The sequence below is a fragment of the Ostrea edulis genome, chromosome 1 (genome assembly GCF_947568905.1).
Source record: "Ostrea edulis chromosome 1, xbOstEdul1.1, whole genome shotgun sequence".
Classification (NCBI taxonomy): Eukaryota; Metazoa; Mollusca; class Bivalvia; order Ostreida; family Ostreidae; genus Ostrea; species Ostrea edulis.
In genome coordinates, this window is record NC_079164.1 from 107302515 (window position 1) to 107326275 (window position 23761).

The following is a 23761-nucleotide window of genomic DNA, read 5'->3' on the forward strand; positions in this document are numbered from 1 at the left end:
TGTTAGGATTTCTGCACACCTAGGGCCTGGGGTCAAAAATTGACCAATCTTTAAAAAATCTTCTCTACAACCTCACATCTGTATGAATAGTTAAATTCATAGTCATATAGAATGGGAAGGCCTATATCAAAATTTTTAATTTCATGATCCCCAGGGTAGAGGTTGCGACTTCAGAGTGGTGCAAAATTTGGCATTGGGTAATTATGTGTAAAACATTTCAATAACATCTTTAATGTTATTGATACTATATGGATATTTAAAAGGACCAGGTAGCCCTTTACCAAAATTGTTTTCATGATTCCAGGGGAAGGGATTTTATTTAACAAGGATGGGGCTAAAATGGTGATTAAATGTCCATCGTTTGAAATACTTTAATATAATACCACATAAAAACTACGTTCATATTGAAGAAAAACAGAAAAGGATGTACCAAATTGTGAATTTTACAACCCCTGGGTTCTGACTCTAGGGCTGGTCCAAAATACCAGTAGTCATATAGTCTTACTATAACATTTACCAGTAGTCATATAGTCTTACTATAACATTTACCAGTAGTCATATAGTATTACTATAACATTTACCAGTAGTCATATAGTATTACTATAACATTTATGCCTCCCTTTGAAAAAGAGTTGGCATATTGTTTTGCACCTGTCCGTCGGTCTGCAGACCAACTCTTGTCCACTTAATATCTTGAGAACCCTTTGCTTGTTAGATATCAGACTTGGTGCATCTCGAGGAGTAGATAACCCCTATTGATTTTGTGGTCACATGGTCAAAGGTTAAGGGTCAATCCACTCTGGACATAGTTAGATACTGTCTGCTCACTATTGTGAAAACCCTTTCCTTGACACATAAAACTTGGTACTCTGATACATTGTAAGGAGTAGATGAACCCTAATGATTTTGGGTTCACTTCGTCAAGGGTCAAACTGGACATGGTAATATATTATCTCCTCTGTAGTTTGAGGATCAGAATTCTTTGCTTGACAGGCATCAAATTTGGTACACTGAGTTGATGACCCCTATTGATTTTGAGATCAGATGATCAAGGGTCAATCCACTCTGAACATAAGAAGATAATGTCCACTCAATATTTTGAGAACCCTTTCCTTGATAGGCATCAAACTTGGTACATTGTAAGGAATAGATGAACCCTATTGATTTTGGGGTTCACAAGGTCAAGGGTCAAACTGGACATAGTACTGTAGATTCTTTATTTTACACGAGTACTTAATATGACGAAATGACTCGTACACGTCAAAGCGTATGAATATGAATTCGCATGTGGTCTGTTAATTAGTTCTTGCATGTATTTTAACAACAACAACAACTAAAAGTGAGTATTTTTATTTTGCGAGTGATGCCTCTTGCAATAAATTCCTCACGTACATTTTAGGAATCTACAGTAATATATTGTCTCTTATATTTTGAGAATTATTTGCTTGACCGACACCAAACTGGGTACACCCTAAGGAGAAGATGACACCTTTTGATTTTTAGGTCACATGGTTAAAGGTCAAGGGTAAATTCACTCTGAATGTAGGAAAACATTGTCTGCTCAAAATCTTGAATTGTTTTAGCACTACATGTACTATCAAGTCAATGATAAATGTGTATAACCCTTTTCAATTTTGTACCTGTTTCTGAAACATTTCTTGTTTATTGTGGAAAGTCTTTCATAAGTATGGGCACTTAAGGTGCATTTGTGTTTTCAGAACACATCTAGTTTTATAATACTGCTGACTAGAATTTAGCTTAGGTATGTAGAACAGGAAAATTATTAATGATTTCACACCAAATCATGGGCTAGTGATACTTTCACGTGTTTGACCATCAATGTATAAATATACAGCCTAATGGAGTAATTTTCAATGGTACACATTTTATTGAGTATAAAAGGAGGAAAATGAATATCTGTGCAAAATAAAAAGGAAAAATCTGAGTCCAGTGCCTCTGACCCAAACCACTGTAGGAATAGAATGTATTTTGGCAAATTACCTTTCATTTAGTCTCCATTTTGCACATTTCAAAATGTTATGACAAGGATGGAGAGAGATAAAAAATATTTAAGAATCTTATCAAAAGCAACCAGCCCAAAATTTGTAAAATAATAGATTCAATATGTCAAAGCCCCCTACACCATGACTACAAAGAGGTGTAAAGCTTGACATGTGAATATTCATAAAAGGCATTTTAAATCTTCTTTGATAAATGTGGGACCCTTAGTTAGGACTCAATAGTTTAATACATGTACTACTGAAAGACTTGTACCTTAGTTACGATCTATCTTAGCAATTTGGTCCATGGATCCTTTAAAGTACTGCTCCAATGTGTCTTTGACCTATTGATCCCAAAATCAATATGGATTATCTAAAGGTTATGACCATGACCTGTATGGGCCAGATTGAATCTGACTTCAGCATAAAAACTATCTTTGACCAATGCAAATCCCCCACCCCTTGCACACACACATGCTAAGTTATTGATCGAGTTTAACTAATCAAAGGTGGCTTTCAGTTTTGCCTGTTACTGTAAATACATTTAAACTTTGTCATTGTCTTACGACTAGTACTGGTTTGCTTCTTTCATATACGCTATTAGGGCCTCATCATATGGCAGGCACCCTATGGTAATCGCTCTACGTCTGTCCGTCAGCACTTTCTAGGGCACACAATAGATCAAGTTTCCTTAGGAAGATTTTTATACATAATGGATTACACAGAGGAAGGCCCTTTTTGATTTTCGAATTTATGTTTTGTCATCACGGAGTTAAGGACCTTGGGGATTTTTAATATTAAGATAATAGCACTTGACATTACTTCACAAGATTTTCATAGAATTTAAAGGTAATGCTCGAATTAGAAAGGGAAAGACCCCTTCCGATTTTTAGATTTATCATTTTTATTTTTACGGTGTAGTGGGACTTAGACTTTTCATTGTGGGACCTTTTCTGATTTGTCAGTTTTCTAGTCATGAGTAAGATTGACAAAATGATCCTGAAGTGTACTTATTTTCTGTAAAACTATGAACTCCTAAACATATGCGAGGAATTTATTATCAAGTAATTTCCTGATACGTGAAATCATCACTCGCAAATTAAGATTACTCGCTTTTGCTTTTATTTAGAACATACATCCGCCAGTACTCTGTTGATCAAGAGTCTTTACATGTATTTTAGCAGTATAAAAAATAAAAGTGAATAATTTTACTTTGACATATTCGAGTCATTTCGCGAAATTAAATACTCGCATAAAATAAGGAATCTATGGTAGTGCATTTGCTACCAGCATTTGAATGAAATACAGACTGAATTCTAAACAAATTGACTTTAATTATATTGCAACATATTTCTTTGGTTTAAATTTATATGTTGATCTCAATACTGGATGACAACAGAAATTGTTTCCGTACACTGTTATGTAATGTCCATCTAGTTCAAACATGAAAACACTGTTTCTTTTTGGAATACCTGGAAAAAACCACACACAAATAAAGATATATAAAATGGTAACATTGATTACTTTTTTTTTTTCTTTTTTTTTTTACAGTAGTTGCACTAGTTTTACATACAGATTCTATTGGAAATATTTCTCATCTGAGGTATTCTCTGTGACAGAAATGAGCTTACATTTAATATGATTCTGTTTGGTGATGATTTTGAATGTGTTCCTTGTTTCCATAATAACAATACCAGTTGAACCAATGTATGATGGACAACATGACTTGGATACTGTTAGAAAGCACCCATGGAAATCTGCTTTTAGAACACTGTCACGCTTATGCTGATCAATGGTTCTGAAAAAGAAATACAGTCTTGTTATAGTAATTCCAAAAATTCCTGTGAATAATTTGTAAATACTAAAAATAAAATTCTCGTGACTAAGAATGATTTGTGTATACACATACAGATAAACAATGGAATGTTCATGAAAATGATGTCTCATTGATAGAAATAAAGAATTGCAAATTATAAGTGATTCACATGATTTTCTAGAAAGTCTATATAAGGCCAAAAATATAAATTGTAGTGTTTCTGCTTACATTCAATTAAACATTAGGATAGGTCGGAAGGAAATCAATTGTATTTTTCCCTTGAACTTTAATTTAAGAGTATACAATTTAACAAAAAAACATATGATCAAGATCTCCATTTAAGTTGCAGGTACATATTAACATATTGAACACCAGGGGCTCATTTTTCACTATTGAATACTAGTATGCTTTGAAGTGAATTACCTATGAAGTAAATATAAAGGTCAATTCCAAATACCTGATTTTTAATGATCTCTTGAACAATATGTTAAAAACATTTCTAGGTAGGTGGGGGGTATAATTTAGGGCTAGTCAGGTTAGTGGAAACAGCATTTTAAAATTTTTATTTTAGGCCTTATGGGGATAAAAAAAAAACCAAAATCAAGAGGCCATTGGCCACATTGCTCACCTAAGTCACTATGGCCCTACTGTTGTGATTTTTGAAAGATTTTTTTTTATATGTATTCCTATGAAAATTTTTGACCTATATTGTGGCCCCAGGCTAGCCCCAAAGGGTAACCATATATTCAAACTTGAATTCACACACCACGGGGATGCCCAATACCAATATGACTAACATGACCTTGTTGAGGAGAATGCCAAAGTCACAAGGTCAATGATCATAGTATGAAATGAAAGGTCTTGCGATAAGAAGTCTATACACACAAGATTGCTACCCATAGCTATATGTCCCCCGCTGCCACAAATAACGTTGAAGTAAAAGTTCCATAACTCCTGTTAATTTGTTGAATCAAAATCGCAGTGTAATATGATCAACTACATATTGTGACGAACAATCCTGCAAAATATGTACAGCGGTGTCCAAGGAGTTGCATCCAAAATGTGCTCCTGTAATGTAGCATGTACAACAAAGTCCCATAACTCCTGTAATGTACATCCACAATGTGTTTCTATAGTGTAACATGTACAACAAAGTCCCATAACTCCTGTAATGTACATCCACAATGTGTTTCTATAGTGTAGCATGTACAACAAAGTCCCATAACTCCTGTAATGTACATCCACAATGTGTTTCTATAGTGTAGCATGTAAAAATTCAACAAAGTCCCATAACTCCTGTAATGTACATCCACAATGTGTTTCTATAGTGTAGCATGTACAACAAAGTCCCATAACTCCTGTAATGTACATCCACAATGTGTTTCTATAGTGTAGCATGTAAAAATTCAACAAAGTCCCATAACTCCTGTAATGTACATCCACAATGTGTTTCTATAGTGTAGCATGTACAACAAAGTCCCATAACTCCTGTAATGTACATCCACAATGTGTTTCTATAGTGTAGCATGTACAAATTCAACAAAGTCCCATAACTCCTGTAATGTACATCCACAATGTGTTTCTATAGTGTAGCATGTACAAATTCAACAAAGTCCCATAACTCCTGTAATGTACATCCACAATGTGTTTCTATAGTGTAGCATGTAAAAATTCAACAAAGTCCCATAACTCCTGTAATGTACATCCACAATGTGTTTCTATAGTGTAGCATGTAAAAATTCAACAAAGTCCCATAACTCCTGTAATGTACATCCACAATGTGTTTCTATAGTGTAGCATGTACAAATTCAACAAAGTCCCATAACTCCTGTAATGTACATCCACAATGTGTTTCTGTAGTGTAGCATGTAAAAATTCAACAAAGTCCCATAACTCCTGTAATGTACATCCACAATGTGTTTCTGTAGGTATCACACCGGTAATTGTCCAATCAAAATGAACTTAGTCAATTGTAGTTCCATATATTTAAAGAAATATTTTTTTTCCTTGCGCTATTTTTCTCATTTCCTCTTCTTCTTTTCTCTTAATTTTTGTACCCCTGATTAGGAAATTTTGTGTAATTTGTAGAAATAATCAAGAGTATACAAAGGAACTATTTGCTGTTGGTAGCTGAGGCTACTTCCTGAGGTGCACTCCGGCTGTTTACACACATGTGAAAAACACGTGGATTTGAGGGTAGTCTTGTTTGCGGGTAATTTTTTTTCGAAAATGCCGCGTAGGGTGTTGTTTTTCTGGTGTCGGCAGACGAGATAGGTAACATAGAACGTGTCTGACTGCGTTATTCGGCATCAATTTTGTAAACTGATTTTTAATGATTTTTTCCCCTCTATAGTAATATATAGTGAAAATAATTACCGGTGTGATACCTTGAAGGAAGTCGTGAATTTCAGAATTTCCAGTTTTTCTCAGTCCTTTCCCTTTTCATTGGCTCAAAATCAGCACTGGATATCAAAACAAGAGGTTTGAAAAACAAAACGGTGTTTTAATAGGTCATTCAAGAAACATGACGCAATACACAATGCGAAATTTCAATTACATCTAAATACGTATCAACAACGTATTTTTTGTCTTATACAGCTAGAAAATCGTAAATATTTGTATAAACACACCATCTTCATAGCATACACCGGCGGTTTTAACACTTAACACATCCAAAAGACGTATCAAAATTTCACATCGATTTTACAATACGCATATTGCACAATAACCCCACCCCCCTCCTCCTGCCTTGCGCAACTGTTAGATGGACTTTCCTTGACATTCATAAGCATCATACATAACTCTATGACTTCTTGATTCAATGTTCTTATTGTAAATTAACCCAATTAAGAGATTTTGTATTTCTGCGTAGAGTTTAGAAATTTTATTTTATTTTTAATTTTATGTCATAAAGAGAAATTCAGATAATTCATGGTAAATGCCCGTCAAGGTCACTCATATGAACATCAAAATGTCTCCTTAACACAGAAGATATCAAATTATTCGTTTTAAGGGCCCAACACGCGAGGTAATATTTCTGGCACGATTTACGACAGTCCCCTCCGTAGCAGGATATCAAGGCTCTGACGACGTAGGCCATAATTCTATTGCCGGCTTCTAAAGCGTTGACCAAAAATTTGTGTTCTGTCCTGCATATCAAGTTTGTCACTAGATATTTTTACCGTTTTGAGCATTTTGAACACTTGCAATTCAACGTCACTATACCGAGCGCCCTTGATATTTGACCTACATCTTCTTTAGAACCAAAATTTAGGAAATGTTTTAGCTTAAATTTTTTGTAATGAACAGTTACATGGATGATTCTGTATGATTTGTGTACACGTTTAAAAACGTCATATTATCCAGTCAGACTTTAGTCTTATTTATTTGTTTTAATCAGTATTTAGTCTTCTTAATGTGTTACCCCTGCTTTGAAGAAAGGCTAAATATGCACATCCACTGCCAGATTAGGGGGCCATTATCTGAAACACTAATCACCCGTGAGTATCAACTTGGTTTAATCTGTTAAGCGTAATTAATGGGCTCTTCTAGGATACCAAATTGACCAGATGCAGATTCCATTATAGTACCGAAAATTGAAGATTTTCACAAAACCAAAGATCTCACTCATAAGAAATTTGAAATAATTAGCAATTTAAAAAAATGTATAAATAAATTTAGGATTAATAAGTGATTGAAATAGCAAATTTCATCATTCTTCTTTCCAATGAAACCATTTTTGCGGAAATATCTTGATTTTATACAAAGTTATTTCAATTTAAAAAGTACCACACGCGCCTCATATTTCACTGATGAAACAGGCAGAAATCACGATAGTCCCCAGGGGAAGTAAATCACCAGTTACGTCAGTTTATCTTGCTCCGATCGCTGTGTGCATGGGGTATACTATTGATGAATGAAACGGGCACCTGCTGTGCAAATTTGACATTTTTTGATGAAGATTTAGTTGTCTTCAAGGTATCACACCGGTAATTGTCCAATCAAAATGAACTTAGTCAATTGTAGTTCCATATATTTAAAGAAATATTTTTTTTCCTTGCGCTATTTTTCTCATTTCCTCTTCTTCTTTTCTCTTAATTTTTGTACCCCTGATTAGGAAATTTTGTGTAATTTGTAGAAATAATCAAGTGTATACAAAGGAACTATTTGCTGTTGGTAGCTGAGGCTACTTCCTGAGGTGCACTCCGGCTGTTTACACACATGTGAAAAACACGTGGATTTGAGGGTAGTCTTGTTTGCGGGTAATTTTTTTTCGAAAATGCCGCGTAGGGTGTTGTTTTTCTGGTGTCGGCAGACGAGATAGGTAACATAGAACGTGTCTGACTGCGTTATTCGGCATCAATTTTGTAAACTGATTTTTAATGATTTTTTCCCCTCTATAGTAATATATAGTGAAAATAATTACCGGTGTGATATCTGTAGTGTAGCATGTAAAAATTCAACAAAGTCCCATAACTCCTGTAATGTACATCCACAATGTGTTTCTGTAGTGTAGCATGTAAAAATTCAACAAAGTCCCATAACTCCTGTACAATTTGTCAAATCAAAATGGTGGCACAATATGATCAACTACAATGGTGACTAACAATTTGAACAAAATCCACTGAGCGGTTTTGGAGGAATTGCATCCACAAAGTCAAGTGTGATGGACAGACACTAGTATTTACATGTCGCCTTCCTCATCGCGGCGGGGAACAAAAATATAAAAGCTCCAACTTAAAAAGTTCTAGAGAATTTGAATAGGTTAGGTTTTCTAAAAGTAGGTCAAAATCCAAGGTAATGGTCACATGGTTAAAAAATATGGTGCCATATGCTATAAAGGATCTTGCGAAAAGGTGAAGTTAATGAACAGTGATCAATCTCATAACTCCCATAAAGAACAGAGAATTAAGAGTAGGGCAAATACAGACCTCTGGACATACCATCTTGTCACATGGAATGCACATAGGAACAAGAAATGTTTATAAAAGATGTATGCCCCCCATGGTGCAAAATTGAAAAGGGTTATACACAAGCATCATTTAATTGATAGTACATGCAGTGCCAAACCATTTCAAAATATTGAGTAAACAATATCTTCCTATGTTCAGAGTGGATTGAACATGTGACCTAAAAATCAATAGGTGTCATCTACTCTTATGCTATACCAGTGTTCCAAGTTTGATGTCTGTCAAGCAAAGGATTTTCCAGATATTGAGCGGACAGTATATTCCTATGTTCAGTTTGACCTTTGACCTCATAATCAATAGGGGTCATCTTCTCCTGAAGATGTACCAGTGTACCAAGTTTGATATCTGTCAAGCAAAGGATTCTCAATATACTGAGTGGGCAGTATATTCTTATATCCAGTTTGACCCTTGACCTTTGACCATGTGACCTCAAAATCATCTTCTCCTGAAGATGTACCAGTGTACCAAGTTTGATGTCTGTTAAGCAAAGGGTTCTCCAGATATTGAGCAGACAATATATTCCTATGTCCAGTTTGACCTTTGACCATGTGACCTAAAAATCAATAGGGGTCATCTTCTTCTGAAGATGTACCAGTGTATCAAGTTTGATATTTGTCAAGCAAAGGGTTGTCAAGATATTGAGTAAACAGTATATTCCTATGTCCAGTTTGACCCTTGACTTTTGACCATCACTCTAATACATAAACATTAAAGTGGAAAATGATAGTGATAGAGTACCTTAGATATGTATGATATCTTAGATGCATTTGAAAACTCAAATTTCATATTGTAACGTACAACTGTGATGTCATAGTTACATTTGTGTACACATGGCAACAGACTCTGATGATGTCAATCCACATATGAGGTTCATTTGCGGTTACGGAAATAGCTGAGAAGTTACGATTGACATATTAATAGGACTAATAATGGCTCTGTCGTTCTTAAGATTTTAAAAGATTTTCCCTACATATCCCCATGTAAAACTTTGATCCCCTATTGTGATTGATTGATTGAATATTGTTTAACGTCCCTCTCGAGAATATTTCACTCATATGGAGACGTCACCATTGCCGGTGAAGGGCTGCAAAATTTAGGTCTATGCTCGGTGCTTATGGCCATTGAGCAGGGAGGGATCTTTATCGTGTCACACCTGCTGTGACACAGGACCTCGGTTTTTGCGGTCTCATCCGAAAGACCACCCCATTTAGTCGACTCTTACGACAAGCAAGGGGGTATTGAGGACCTATTCTAACCCGGACCCCCACGGGATGCCCCCTATTGTGGCCCCACCCTACCCCCTGTGGTCATGATTTGAACAAACTTAAACCTACTTTGTGTCCCAAAGCTTTCATATAAATTTTTACTTTTCTGGCCCAGTGGTTCTTAAGAACATGATTTTTAATTGATCCCACCCTATATTTTCCTTTTCTGATTATCTCCCCTTTGGAGACAGCATGGCCCTTCATTTGAACAGATTTTAATCCCCTTCATCCAAGGATGATTTTTGTCATGTTTGATTGAAATTGGTTTAGTGGGTCTTTTGAAGATTTTTAAAAGATGCCATAAAACTTTCACTAATTATTTTAAATATTTCCACTTCACAAAGGGGATGGCACTTCATTTGAAAAAAGTTGAATCTTCTCTACCCATGCATGCTTTTTTGGCAAGTTTGGTTAACATTAGCCTTGTGGTTCTGGAGAAAAAGTCAGATGGATGCCAGACAAAAGTTGATCAGAAATTAACTTTCAATACAGATGAGGCTAATGGGGGTAGTTTCCATTATCTAAAAATAGTGCAATTTTTTCATAGGAAAAAATAGATCAAGATGTTTAATTTTACAAGAACTTGAGATAATTTTCTGACAGTGCATGAAAATTCAAACTTGGAGGACCTTGTGTACTTACTTGATTTTGTCTGTTAACCCCAATGTCTGCCTCATGTAGTCTTTCCACAAGTCATGCATCGGAAGATATGTCTCAAATCTATATGGAAAATGTAAAATGTCTTAAACTTTAGCACCATTAGTCTTAAATTAACTGCGACCTCATCAAATACCAAAACTACATCTTGAGTTTCAATTTTGTATACATGTATATCCATTAGTAATAAGACTCAAACATTTTTTAGCTAAAAACAAAATAATGAAATTTTTTACTTTTGCCCTTCCTTTGGTGCATCAAACAAACTGAGCTTTCTGCGTTCTCTAGACGTGAGACCCTTTCTTTTTGACACTGGAGGTGACGTTTTCTTACGACGCTTGTTTTCTAAATTTTGTTTGAAGTACTCCAGGTTTTCTAGTTCCCCTTTGCGTAATCTTTTTGCTGGAAGAGTGGCTTTCATAAAGTTGTTGACAAAATCATCCTCCACTGTCTACAAAATTGAAAATTACATGATCTGCATAACATTTCAATTCATTAAGTATTTTTGCCTGTTACAATAGGAGGTCATTTCTTGCTGCAACGACTCTAACACCGACGAATAAAGCATCACTTGAATTAGGTTGCCGCCTCGTCATTCGATTTCTTTGCGCATGATGTCAGCACATAAACACACAAAAATTCCATCTTTTAAACAGCGATAGCATTGTATTAATCATGATTAATCTATTTGTAAAATAATCATCCGATAACTGAATCCTCGCGTCTTGGAAGATAGATTCGCGAAATAAAGTTGTAAGAGATAGGTAAAGCAGCGACACCAGCTGGTGTCGCTGAATTCCCACTTTTCAATATGGAGTCTGCTCTGACTCTCCCCCACACGTCACAATATAAAAGCGGGGGTAAGAGTCAGAGGAATCTCGGATTACTAGCTTATATGTAAACAACAAGAGGCCCAAGGGCCACATCGCTCACCTGAGTCACCTTCGCTCATATTTAAAGATTTCCCTTAGATATATTTGTATGCAAAACTTTGATCCCCCTTTGTGACCCCATCCTACCCCTGGGGGCCATGATTTTAACAAACTGAAATCTGACATATGTCAGAAAGCTTTCATGTAAATATCAGCTTTTCTGGCTTAGTGATTCCTGAGAATATTTTTAAAGATTTATCCTATATATTAGTATGTAAAACTTTGATCCCCTATTGTGGCCCCATCCAACCCCCGGGGGCCATGATTTGAACAAACTTGAATCTGCACTATGTCAGGAAGCTTTCATGTAAATTTCAGCTTTTCTGGCCCAGTGGTTCTTGAGAATAAGATTTTTAAAGATTTATTCTATATATTAGTATGTATAACTTTGATCTCCTATTGTGGTCCCATCCAACCCCAGAGGGGCCATGATTTGAACAAACTTGAATCTGCACTATGTCAGGAAGCTTTCATGTACATTTCAGTTTTTCTGACCCAGTGGTTCTTGAGAAGATTTTTAAATGACCCCACCCTATTTTTGCATTTTTGTGATTATCTCCCCTTTGAAAGGGACATGGCCCTTAATTTGAACAAACTTGATAGCCCTTCACCCAAGGATGCTTTGTGCCAAGTTTGGTTGAAATTGGCCCAGCGGTTTTTGAGAAGAAGTAGAAAATGTGAAAAGTTTACGACGCCGACAGACAACGGACAAATTTTGATCAGAAAAGCTAACTTGAGCCCTTGGCTCAGGTGAGCTAAAAACAGGACACGAGCCTTGTTTACAAATACAAATATTTATTGGCACAAACACATTTACAATAATTGGCAACGGCCCATTGGACATCACTACATAACGTTAACACAATTTTTATGTAGTCGAAAGTAATTGACTTCTGTATTCAAAACAGTCTCTAATAAATTTCACAGTAATTTTTAAGACTTTATGTATATCACTGTTAAAATATATTTGTAACATGTATCATGTCCAGAGTAATATTTTTCTGTGTTATATTATAAATGTTTCTAAGGTAGGTGTTTCTTAGCTTAGAATAAGATTTACATTGAAAAAGAAAATGAATTTCATCCTCGATCACACCAGTATTGCTAGCATTACATTATCTTTCATTCATTGATGTGGAATTATATCTACCACTTTCTATTGCAAGTTTATGTGCACTTAATCTAATTCTACTAAAAGAGGATACGTATCAAAGAATTGTGAGCTCTCTATCTTCCATGTACCTCGTCAACTGACATTCAATTTTTTTATGACCAATAGAAATACCTTAGTGAAGCATTTTAAACAATAAAAATGGCAAATAAACTTTGAATATTTTCAGCTCAAATTGTGCCCATGTCCTTTTAAATTAGCTGCAGAACTGTAGCTCTCCGAAAAAAATTATGTTGACAGACCGGAGAGCTACAGTGCCACTCATAGTAAAAACTGTATATTTATTGCGCACGAAAAGCTGCGCTCGGTTCTAGGTTTATTTCTCCAACTTCTTACACAATCTACCCAAAAGCACGAAATGAAAAATTCCTCAGACATTTATCAACTACTCTTGTCCCTTTACAAACCTTACAAATGTTTTAAATGGCTCTGATCAGTCTCGGAAAGTCATACGTTCGAAATCTTCGCCTATCTACAGCCATGTTTACTTGTAAGTGAGATCTCGTAAACATTTGTAAGGTTAGTAAAGGGACGAGAGTAGTTGATAAATGTCTGAGGAATTTTTTCATTTCATGCTTTTGGGTAGATTGTGTACGAAGTTGGAGAAATAAACCTAGAACCGAGCGCAGCTTTTCGTGCGAAATAAATATACAGTTTTTACTATGAGTGGCACTGTAGCTCTCCGGTCTGTCAACATAATTTTTTTCGGAGAGCTACAGTTCTGCAGCTACTTTTAAATATATATATGTATATAAATAATAAAATTTCTTTTTAAATTAAAAATATTCTTACACACAGTAATGCAAAATGAAAAAAAATTGGGTATTTCGATAGGTTAGAGAGGGTATTTCGGTGTTTTCTGAGGGTATTTTGGTAATCCTATGCACATGTACCGGGACAGAGGAATCTCGGATTAACCACCCCATTATCAGCTAGTAATAACAAATAAACAAACTAGTTTCATTCCAACAAATTTACTGGTTCTTGTGAATATTCATATTAATTTCAAATTACCTTCAATCCAAAAGTGTTAGCTTCTTGGCATATTTCATGATTTAATGGCGAGTACATCATATTTACTGTTTACTATTTTTTGCACTCGGCACACCTCGGGCGATTACATCTAAGGTTAAAGTAATTAACCGAGGTAAACCGAGGGACTAGTTTAGAACTCTTCAAGAAAAGAAGACGTGTAGAGTAGGGGACAGGTTAAAATGAGGTACAGATTCTGACTGGAAAATGATTTGTAGACGGGCATTATACGTAATTGGACAAGGTATTGCATTTATTATTTGCTCTTGGGGTTATTGTTGTCACTTAATTGAAAAAGTATAAAGCATTTTCTCTATAAGTATATTTCATTTCCCCAAGTAGAGTCTACTGAACAGTACTTGGGTATTAATACTATTATCAGATTATAACATTTTAAAAAGTATTCAGTCCTGGAAATCCTGAGCTGAACCGATATGTTAGTTGTTAAATGTACACTCACAGTACAGTGCAGTCTCAGATATCACACGTTGCTAGTTGTTTTTACCTGAGGCGGATCCAGGAATTGATGGGGGTGTGCAACGTCATGAGACAGGGAGTCTAGCCGTATGAGGGACACCTCAAGACCCCTTGTGTTTCCAGGCCCTGAACGTTTCCTAGGAGCAACCCCCCAACCCCCCCCCCCCCCCCAACCCCCGAAGCTCCTGGATTTTATAGGGCTTGGAATGTGTCTTCTTTGTGGTTGTTTTTACTGTTTTCTGTCATTTTTTATGAAATGAAATTAGTAAAATGAATCAAATTTTAAAGGATTTTTTCGAATAAAATTTAAGTTCTCTCAATAAAAGTAACAATAAATCAAAATATCTTGTAATTCATTTCTCCGAGAGTAGAAAATCATTGCCTCTTTTTATTGTTCATTTATTATTATTATTATTTTCTAAACAAGAGACCATGATTTACCTTAACTAGAGGGGAAAGGGGAGTTGGGGCATACACCAGATGTACCTTCCCTCCCCTTAAATCTTGTTTGTTTACCAAATATGCTGATCGCTAATTGACAGATGAAATTTTTTTATCATAGATATTCATCTGTGATTAATTATCATTCATGCACCTGTATTAAAGCACTCCACCTAGAATATTTCTTTATGAAAGAATAGTTATAGTGGATGGCTTTATATTTGTATGGAAAGTTATGAAAGAATTTTCACAGACTTTTACTTTTTTGCTAAAATTGAAAATGCAAACATGTCATGAAAGTTTCTTATGTTTTCATCCTTATTCCTACACTCTGACCCACACCTACATGATTTATAGAAATGTTTCCAACAGGATCAGACTTTGATTTTATACTATTCATGCAAGCAATTCTCCAGTGAGAATATGGACATTATGTCGTCAATTTTGTGACATTTCATGCATAAAATTCCTTGTGAAACTTGAGACAAACTGAAGTCGTTAATACAGGTGCTCAACCAGCTGAGCTATCTGGCCATCAGCAATCAAACCCAGCTGACAGCTACATGCATTCCTCCCTTCTTAAATGTCTTCACACTTGAAGACATCAACCCAGGATCTTTATCCCCTCGTGGGTATTTTCACCTGTCAGTTCCAGAGGCTGGTCTTCAGCACCAAATGTAACAGGAAAGGAGAAAATGCAATGGACCAGACCAGGACTCGAACCCAGGCCTCCTGAATCAGGTGCTCTACCATCTGAGCTATCTGGCCACTGGCTATCGAACCCAGCGGACTGTTACATTCCTCCCTCCTTAAATGTATTCACCCCTTGAAGACATCAACCCAGGATTTTTATACCCTGGCAGGCATTTTGGCCTGTTAGTTCCAGAATCCTGGTCATGGCACCAAATGTAACAGGAAACGGACCATACTGGGTTCGAATCCTGGTCTGGTCTGTTGGATTTTCTCCTTTCCTGTTACACATGTAAACTTTTAGGCAAGCCTTACTAAGGCCCATTCAAGCAAGCAGTAATTTGTTCCTACACTGAACTCGTCAGGCAGGATTTTTTCAGCACCATTTTATATGACTTTCATTTAGGTGTTTGATTCATAGATAAACTTAGACAATGATACTTTGTATTTGTAATTATGAGGAGAATTACTACCCCAATCCAGAGTTTTTGAAATCCACCAGTAAATATTTCCTAAATCCGTTGATTCTTTTGTATATCATAAGTCTGAAGGGCCGGTAATGTGTAAACGATCAATTCGGAACTTTAACCTCTTTACATGCTTGATTTTTAAATGAGTTGTGAAATGGACTAAATGAATTTAAGCTGCTTTCTGATTTGGGATAGAGTACCAAACATCAAAAACAAATGAATAGACATTGCAAGTGTGAAATTAGATGCTTTTCTTCTCATATTTTTAGTCCCCTACCGACGAAGTTGAAGGGGACTTTAGGTTTGCGCTCCGTCAGTCTGTCTGTCCAGCTTTCTACACTTTTTTCTCTGTTCTTGCAGATATTTATTTGATATATGGTATGTTGCTTTGCCATAACAAGTTACAGATCAAGTTCGAATTTCGTCTCGGTCCTTTGATTTTTCACTTAGTTATGGCCCTTGGACTTAGAAAAAAGCATGAATTATCAGTTTTCCGGACTTTTTTTGTTTGTGCTTGCAGATATTCATCTGATATTTGGTACATTGCTTTGTCATAACAAGTTACAGATCAAGTTTGAATTGTGTCTTGGTCCGTTGATTTTTCATTAAGTTATGTTCCTTGGACTTAGAAAAATAGCATGAATTGTTTAGTTTACATCCAAGTTTTTTATCTCTGTAGATAAGAGTACTACACTCATTAAAATTTCTAGCATAGTGATACAACAATATACATAAATTGTAAAGAAAACAAGCCAAACTGTCTAATTGAAGCAATTACCTGTACCCTGTCAACACCTCCCTCCAATTAGGTGGTGTGTGATGAAAAGTCCTTTAGATAGCACATGCCGATCAAGGCATTGTATTGCCAATTTTCGCACATAAGATCTTTATTGCGTGTAGTGTTGAATTTTGTAAATAAATCTGTAGCATATCGTTTTATAGTCTTGATCAATACCCTAATAGTGTTAATAAATTAAACATCATGCCGTAATGATATTTTTTAAACTGCTACACATATCAGTTGTACTGATTCGTAAATTGATATCGGCTTATTCAAATCTAAAGAGTGTAGATTATACTTCTAGATTCTGGATTTTATACTGTTGATTGGCGTGAAATATACATGTATGTTCATGCACATGTATATGTAGTAAGTTTTTAATGTTTAGAATGTCACGCATGTAGAATGTACCTGTGTACGATTGATTCTTGTTACGATGTTGTAGAGCTTTATTGCTTTCGAATTTTTAAACTCTGGGTAGAAATGAGAAAATTACCATTTTAAGGAAAATGACAATTAAATTCTGTATGTACCTGTAATGTTTGTTTCACCCGAGTTTTGTTCCGTTATCATGAAAATAATAGGTGCGCGTGACTAGATCAAAGCAGTAGTAGGTCTTGATATTACGAGCTTAAATGATTTTGTTCTCCCGATATTGTCTTGGATAATTATAGAATAAGAAATATAAACTCTGGCAGATTGAATTTTGGTTAAAGAATGTTGTCAACTGACATGATAATCACGAAATTCTTATATCAACTTTGGACGATGAAGATTGTTTTAACAGACCGCCGAACCCGTGAATCGTGACACATGGAAATTACCGGCCTCTTTAAGAAGTAAAAGTGTGATGAAATGTTTGAAGTGTAAATGATTATGTTAGTTACTAATGATTTATTTACTTATAGTTACATAAAGTGCTTCATTATTTGTTTTAGTGCATACGGTACACAGTTTTGTATATTTATTTGTAGGGATCATATGTATGTACAATGTAAGCACAGGCAAATACTCTGAACACGTACATTAAATTTTAGTGCTTTGAAATACATGTAAATGTTAACATTATCACAATTTATTTACTAATGCAAATGGTTAAATCCAATGATAGAATATGTTTAATTCACTATGCATCAATAAAGTAGGCACATATCGGTTACTTATGCAAAGCTAGAAAATATGCGATTCAATTATCCGGACGCTTCATTTATCCTGATGATTTTGCTGGGAACCAAAGTGTCTGGATTAACGAGGCTCCACTGTAGCTAAATTATTCATGATCACCTACATGTCACAGTTTATTGACTTGGTTAAAGACCTAAACCTAATTATAAATTTTTCTTTTTTCCTGGTCTAGTCTTTACTCGAATAGTAGTTGATTTCCAACCATTCCTATCCTGGTTCCCCAATATTCCCTTTTACCATAACCTATATACATAATGAACTTTGAATATTGTTATGGTACAGTAATTTTTGCAACTGGTAGGGGACTATGTATTGCCATTCAATACTCTCAGAATGCTTGTTCCGGATCATATTCAATCATAAGGAAATATGGATGGAAGCCACTAATTATACAACTTTTGTTACATTAATTAGTCCTGTGGACAGATGCATCACTGAGATTTAATAGAATTCAGCATGCAGGCCATTTTGGGTTGGGGTCCCATTGCTGTTCACACAAATGTGCACACCTTTGCCGCCCTTGGAGAACAAGTTTGCTTATTCAATAAGGCATTTGAAGCCACATGGATGGCATTCAAATGGTGTGAATTTACTAATACCGCTGTCATGATTAATTTGTTTTGAAGTTTCATTGGTATCAAGTTTTATACTCCTCCTAGGCACTTGATCCCACCTCTTGTGTGTTCAGGGGTATGTGTTTGCCCAACTATCTATTTTGTATTGCTTATAGGAGTTTTGAGATTGATCACTGTTCATTATCTTCACCTTTCATTTTGTTTATTTGTTATTTTTTCCCCATTCAATTAATTAAATTACTGACCAGTAAATATTTGTTCAGACCAGTAATTAATTTCATCAATTCACTGGTCCTCTTGACCAGTGAAATTATTTTATTTCAAAAATTCTGCCAATCAGCACATGATTAATTGAAATTTTTACAAGTCACTTCAAAACATGATGTTTATTGGTATCAAACTACAATAGGACCTCACTCACGCGGGATCTGTAGTGTTATTTGCAGACCATAGTCCATAACATTATCTATCATTTTTGTTCTCTTTTTTCAAATATATGGAAATATGTCTTGTGATTTCTTTCCCCTCTTGATATGTGTGCATTTGACATGTAGCAATCGTCATCATTAACAATCAACATTTAATGAGGAATTGAGCTTTCAGCAATCAACATTTAGCAACTAGGGTATTAGTTCAGGAATTCCACAGCAATTGCTTTATTTTTTACCTCACCTGAGCTGAAAGCTCAAGTGAGCTTTTCTGATCACTTTTTGTCTGTCTATCCGTCCATAAACTTTAAATATTTTTGGCTTCTTCTCCAGAACCACAGGGCTGATTTCAGCCAAACTTGTACAAGGCATGCTTGGGTAAAAAGGATTCAGGTATGTTCAAATGAAGTGCCACACCAGTGGAGGTAATTAACTATGTATGGTCCGACCTCCGACAAATTTTGTCCACCTTGAAAAACCACTATTAAAATTATCGTATGTACGTATTTATGAGGCTGTGTGATATGTAATCCATTATTTCACCTCTCTTTACCAGAATTATCTGGTTTTAAATTGGTGTATATAGATGTAGAACAGACATGGATTTGAATCAACAAGAAATGACACTCACCCTAAAAGAACAGACCATATGTTTGAACAACATTAAAAAATAAAAAAAGTTGAGATAGCAGAATAAATTGGATATGATTCATCTATGTACCAGACTCCATGAATCGAATATGATATGCATGCACAGGAGTTCCGAACAAGAATGGCAAATGTATTTATGGGTTCCTTTTTAAAATTTTCTCGCTGTTTTCTTTTACATGCAAACTTTTTACGCATGTGATTAAGGTAAAGTTAATAACTTTTAAAACTAATTCAACTGCATTAAAGTAATTCTGTATGCTTTGAAGAAAAATATCAGGTGAATAAGAATTAGTAAAAAAAATTTATGGCATCTTTTGAAGTCTTTTCTAGAACCACTGTCATTTTAATCAAACTTGGCACAAATCATCGTTAGATAAAGGGGTTTGTTGAAATTGAGTGTTATGCTCCCTAAAAGGGAAATAATCAAGAAAATGTAAAAAATAAGGTGGGGTCATTTAAAAATCTTCTTCTCAAGAAGCACAGGGCCAGATGTGAAAGCTTCCTGACATAAAGTTGATTAAAGTTTGTTCAAATGATAATGGCCCTAGGGGACACCGTGGGGCCACAACCGGGGATAAAAATTTTGTCATTGGTGTCATATAGGAAAAATCATCTCAGAGCCATGATTAGTTGTATTATAAAATAAGCAAACATCCCCAGGTAGTGCAGATTCAAGTTTGTTCAAATTATGGCCTCCAGAACTTAGGATGGGATCAAAGTAAGTAAGAAAAATCTTCATCTCGAAAACAGCATCAGGGCCATGATTAGTCATATTAATATGCAAACATCGTTTTACCAGTCTGATTAAAATAAACCTGCACTAGCTCTTTTTTGTTTTGATTGTTGCATGAATCATGGCAATCAGAATAAAGAAGAGCTACATATGTAGTGAAGATTTGATTTTAATAAGACTGAAGTTTTATACAAGAATTTATAGGGAAACATCTTTAAAAATCTTCATCTCAACAACAGCAGTTAGGGCCGGTGATTTGTCATATTGATATGCAAGCATGTACAGGTAGATCAGATTCAACTTAGTTCACATCAGGGGTTACAGGGTGGGGCCACAATAAGATATATCAAAGTTTTTTTTATTGTAATAACTTAGTCCTCTTCGTGCTTGTCAGCACATAAGGCCGTCACCAGAGACTTCCATGTTGGTCTGTCAGCACATAAGGCCGTCACCAGAGACTTCCATGTTGGTCTGTCAGCACATAAGGCCGTCACCAGAGACTTCCATGTTGGTCTGTCTTTTGCCCATTTCTGGACCTGTCCCCAACTCCAGTTGTTATCTTTCATTTCTTTCTCCACCGATCTTCTCCAGGTCTCTCTTGGTCTTCCTCTCTTTCTCTTGCCAGTTGGTGACCATTTCAAAGCAACCCTTGGGATGGAATTTGGGTACATTCTGCATACATGTCCTATCCACAGCCATTTTCTCTTTCTGATCGTCTGGGATAGAGGAGTGGTGTTTGTCCTTTTGTACAGTTCGTCATTTGAGATGGTGTTAGGCCAGAAGATGCGCAATATTCTGCGGAGACATCGGGTCTGAAATACATCCAGCTTGTTGGAAATAGACTTGGTTACTTTCCAAGATTCAGCACCATATAGTAGGACCCCAAGCACGTTGCTCTTGAAGATCTTAATTTTGGTGTTGGTGTAATAAACAGGAAATTAATTAAGACAAATTCTTTTCAAGAATAGCAGGGCCATGCTAAATCATATTAAAATGCAAATGTTCCCAAGTTGTGAGGATTCAAGTTTTTAGGTCACCTGAGTAAACTCGGGTAACCTATTGCAATTGGTTGTTGTCCGTCGTCGTGCGTTAACAATTGAACATTTTTTAACTTCTTCCTGATAACTATAACATTTGAATTCTTTTCAGATTTGATATGAAGCATTCTTGGGACAAGGGGGACACAAAATGAAAATATCAGGATTCCTGCACCCCCAGGGCCTTAGGGGCAGGGCAAAAACTGCCCAAAATTGACCAATTTTCCAAATTCTTCTCTAGAATTGCACATTTGTAAGAAAAACTAAATGCATAATGATGTACAACAGGAATGCCTCTACCAAAATTGTAAATTTGATGATCCCAGGGGTAGGGGTTTTGACCCCAGGGTGGGGCAAAACTTAGTATATAGTGTTTATGTGTAAAACACTTAAATAACATCTTTATAGTGCTATTGATACTAAATTGAAACTAAATAGATATATTTAGAAAGAGCAGGTAGTCTTTTACCAAAATTATAAATTTGATGATCCCTGGAGGGGTAGGGGTTTTTGTATTAGGGTGGGACCAAAAGTGGTCAGTTATTAAGTGTGTGAACAATAGAATTTTTTAGCTTCTTGATAACTACCATTCAAATTCTTTTCAAATTTAGAATGAATCGTCTTTGGAATAAGGGGGACATAAATTGTAAATTTCAGGATTCCTGCAGCCTTAGGGGCAGAGCAAAAAAATGTCCAAAATTGACCATTTTTCAAAAGTCTTCTTCTCTAGAACCACACATGTTTAAGAAAAACTAAATGCATAATGACGTAGAGCAGGAAGGCCTCTACCAAAAGTGTAATTTTTTTTTACCCCAGGGTGACGCCAAACTTAGTATATAATATTTATGTGTTAAACATTTAATTCACATCTTCTTTAGTGCTATTGATACTAAATCGAAACTAAATGAATATTTAGAAGGAGTAGGTTGTCCTTTACCAAAATATCTCCTAAACTGCTTAAGGTAGAGCTTAAATATCATATTTTGTATATAGATTTATTTTGGAAGACCTTTCATTTCCTTCTATGACCCTTTGGGGCTAGGGTGGGGTCAAAATTGTTCATGGGAATAAAGACTAAAAAAAACTGTTAACAATCACAACAGCATGACCTTGCTATGGTGACTCAGGCAAGTAATGTAGCCCATGGGCCTCTTATTGTTATTTAGATGACCATATTTGGGAATAGATGTGTAGATTATTTCTATTATAGGGGTACATAGACACCATATAAGCTTCCGGTCATTGTCCTAGAATAGACCCTCTTGGGCCCCCCAAATCCCATGCATTGTTTTACTCACGCACCCACCCTACCTACGATCTTATCCATGTTCCCCACGCCTGTGAAAAGTTTGATTCGATTTATACAAGCGTAAGCTGCAAATATTAATTTACTGAATCAATTAGCAAAATTGAATTGACTAATTACGGTAGGTATTTTGAGTTAGCAAAAAGCTGCCGGAAACTGGAAAATATTAAACACACCAGAAAACTTTCATCTGAATATAGATTGTGAAAATCCAAGTGAGTCATCCTTAACATTTTTGATACTTGAACAGGTAAATTTTTGTTCACTCAACCAACACTTCAAAGATTTTCAACATCGGGTCGTGTGGCCAACTCCTTTGACGAAAGCATTCTCAAAATCCTGGTGTGTCCGGTCTCCAGAAAACCTTTAAGGTATTGTTTACTAACACTTTTTGTTGTATGACGCTAAAATGGTTGAAAATTAAAAGTGAAAATGTGTAATGATAATGCATGTATATACCTATTCAGTTACTTGCAAAGGTGTTCGTATTCGTGGTGTCATCTTCACAAGTCAGATGTTTTCAATCCGAGCGGACCGAAAACGCTTGGCGAAAGAAGTTGTCTAGATTTTTTTACTTTGTTAAAAATGATCTTTTCCTTCCATAGATATGACAGAGAGAAAAATGAGTTGATATGTGACGGGAGTGGAATCGCCTACCCAATCGTCGGTGGAATACCCAATCTTGTACCACAAGATGCCAGGATCATCAAAGATGAACTAAAAGACAATGTAAAATCCCCCAAAACACAAAACTAATGCAGTTTAGTAAAATACGGACTTAATGGACGGTTTCCTGCATTCTTAAACAATGTACGGTTTCTTACAAATATTAAATATATTCATTGTGGAGACTTAAAATGTCAATAAAAAGGATTAATTTCATATATACATGTAGTTTAAACTTGTTGATAATTTTGTCATTTAAAAGTGCAAAATCGCCAGTACAATGTCCGTAATTATACTGAAGAATCGCCAGTACAATGTCCGTAATTATACTGAAGAATCGCCAGAACAATGTCCGTAATTATACTGAAGAATTGCACAATACTGAGTGTACAGAGTGTTGTTGTAAAGTTGAAGACAGAAAACTGGCGACAACGTTTCCGCAGAGTTTGCATATTAGTACCGTATTAGTATTTGAGTA

The 23761-nt window shown here is 35.6% G+C and overlaps 2 protein-coding genes across 2 annotated transcripts; one reads left to right on the forward strand and one right to left on the reverse strand.

Moving 5' to 3' along the window:
• Positions 1-3314: 3314 nt before the first annotated feature.
• LOC125667232 (ribonuclease P protein subunit p29-like) lies at positions 3315-13970 on the reverse strand. The gene is made up of 5 exons (XM_048900591.2): positions 13826-13970; positions 10945-11159; positions 10694-10771; positions 3632-3798; positions 3315-3472 (listed from the first exon to the last, which is right to left on the reverse strand). The coding sequence occupies exons 1-5, from the start codon at positions 13883-13885 to the stop codon at positions 3336-3338; spliced, it is 657 nt and encodes a 218-aa protein (XP_048756548.1). The 5' UTR covers positions 13886-13970; the 3' UTR covers positions 3315-3335.
• On the forward strand, positions 13946-23503 carry LOC125667253 (UPF0434 protein Mmar10_2939-like). Its single transcript, XM_048900619.1, has 3 exons — positions 13946-14087; positions 22868-22988; positions 23223-23503. Exons 1-3 carry the CDS (start codon positions 14051-14053, stop codon positions 23371-23373), a joined length of 309 nt encoding a protein of 102 aa, XP_048756576.1. The 5' UTR covers positions 13946-14050; the 3' UTR covers positions 23374-23503.
• The last annotated feature ends 258 nt before the right edge of the window (positions 23504-23761 follow it).

Excerpts from the sequence above, each read along its gene's own strand:
- LOC125667253 (XM_048900619.1), top strand. The coding sequence starts at position 14,051 with ATGATTTGTAGACGGGCATTATACGTAATTGGACAAG. Across the intron at positions 14,088-22,867 it reads ATTATACGTAATTGGACAAG|GTAAATTTTTGTTCACTCAA; the intron begins GTATTGCATTTA and ends ATACTTGAACAG. Across the intron at positions 22,989-23,222 it reads GTCTCCAGAAAACCTTTAAG|ATATGACAGAGAGAAAAATG; the intron begins GTATTGTTTACT and ends TTCCTTCCATAG.
- LOC125667232 (XM_048900591.2), bottom strand. The coding sequence starts at position 13,885 with ATGATGTACTCGCCATTAAATCATGAAATATGCCAAGAAGCTAACACT. Across the intron at positions 3,799-10,693 it reads GGGTTAACAGACAAAATCAA|AACCATTGATCAGCATAAGC; the intron begins GTAAGTACACAA and ends TTTCTTTTTCAG. Across the intron at positions 3,473-3,631 it reads CAAACAGAATCATATTAAAT|GTATTCCAAAAAGAAACAGT; the intron begins GTAAGCTCATTT and ends GGTTTTTTCCAG.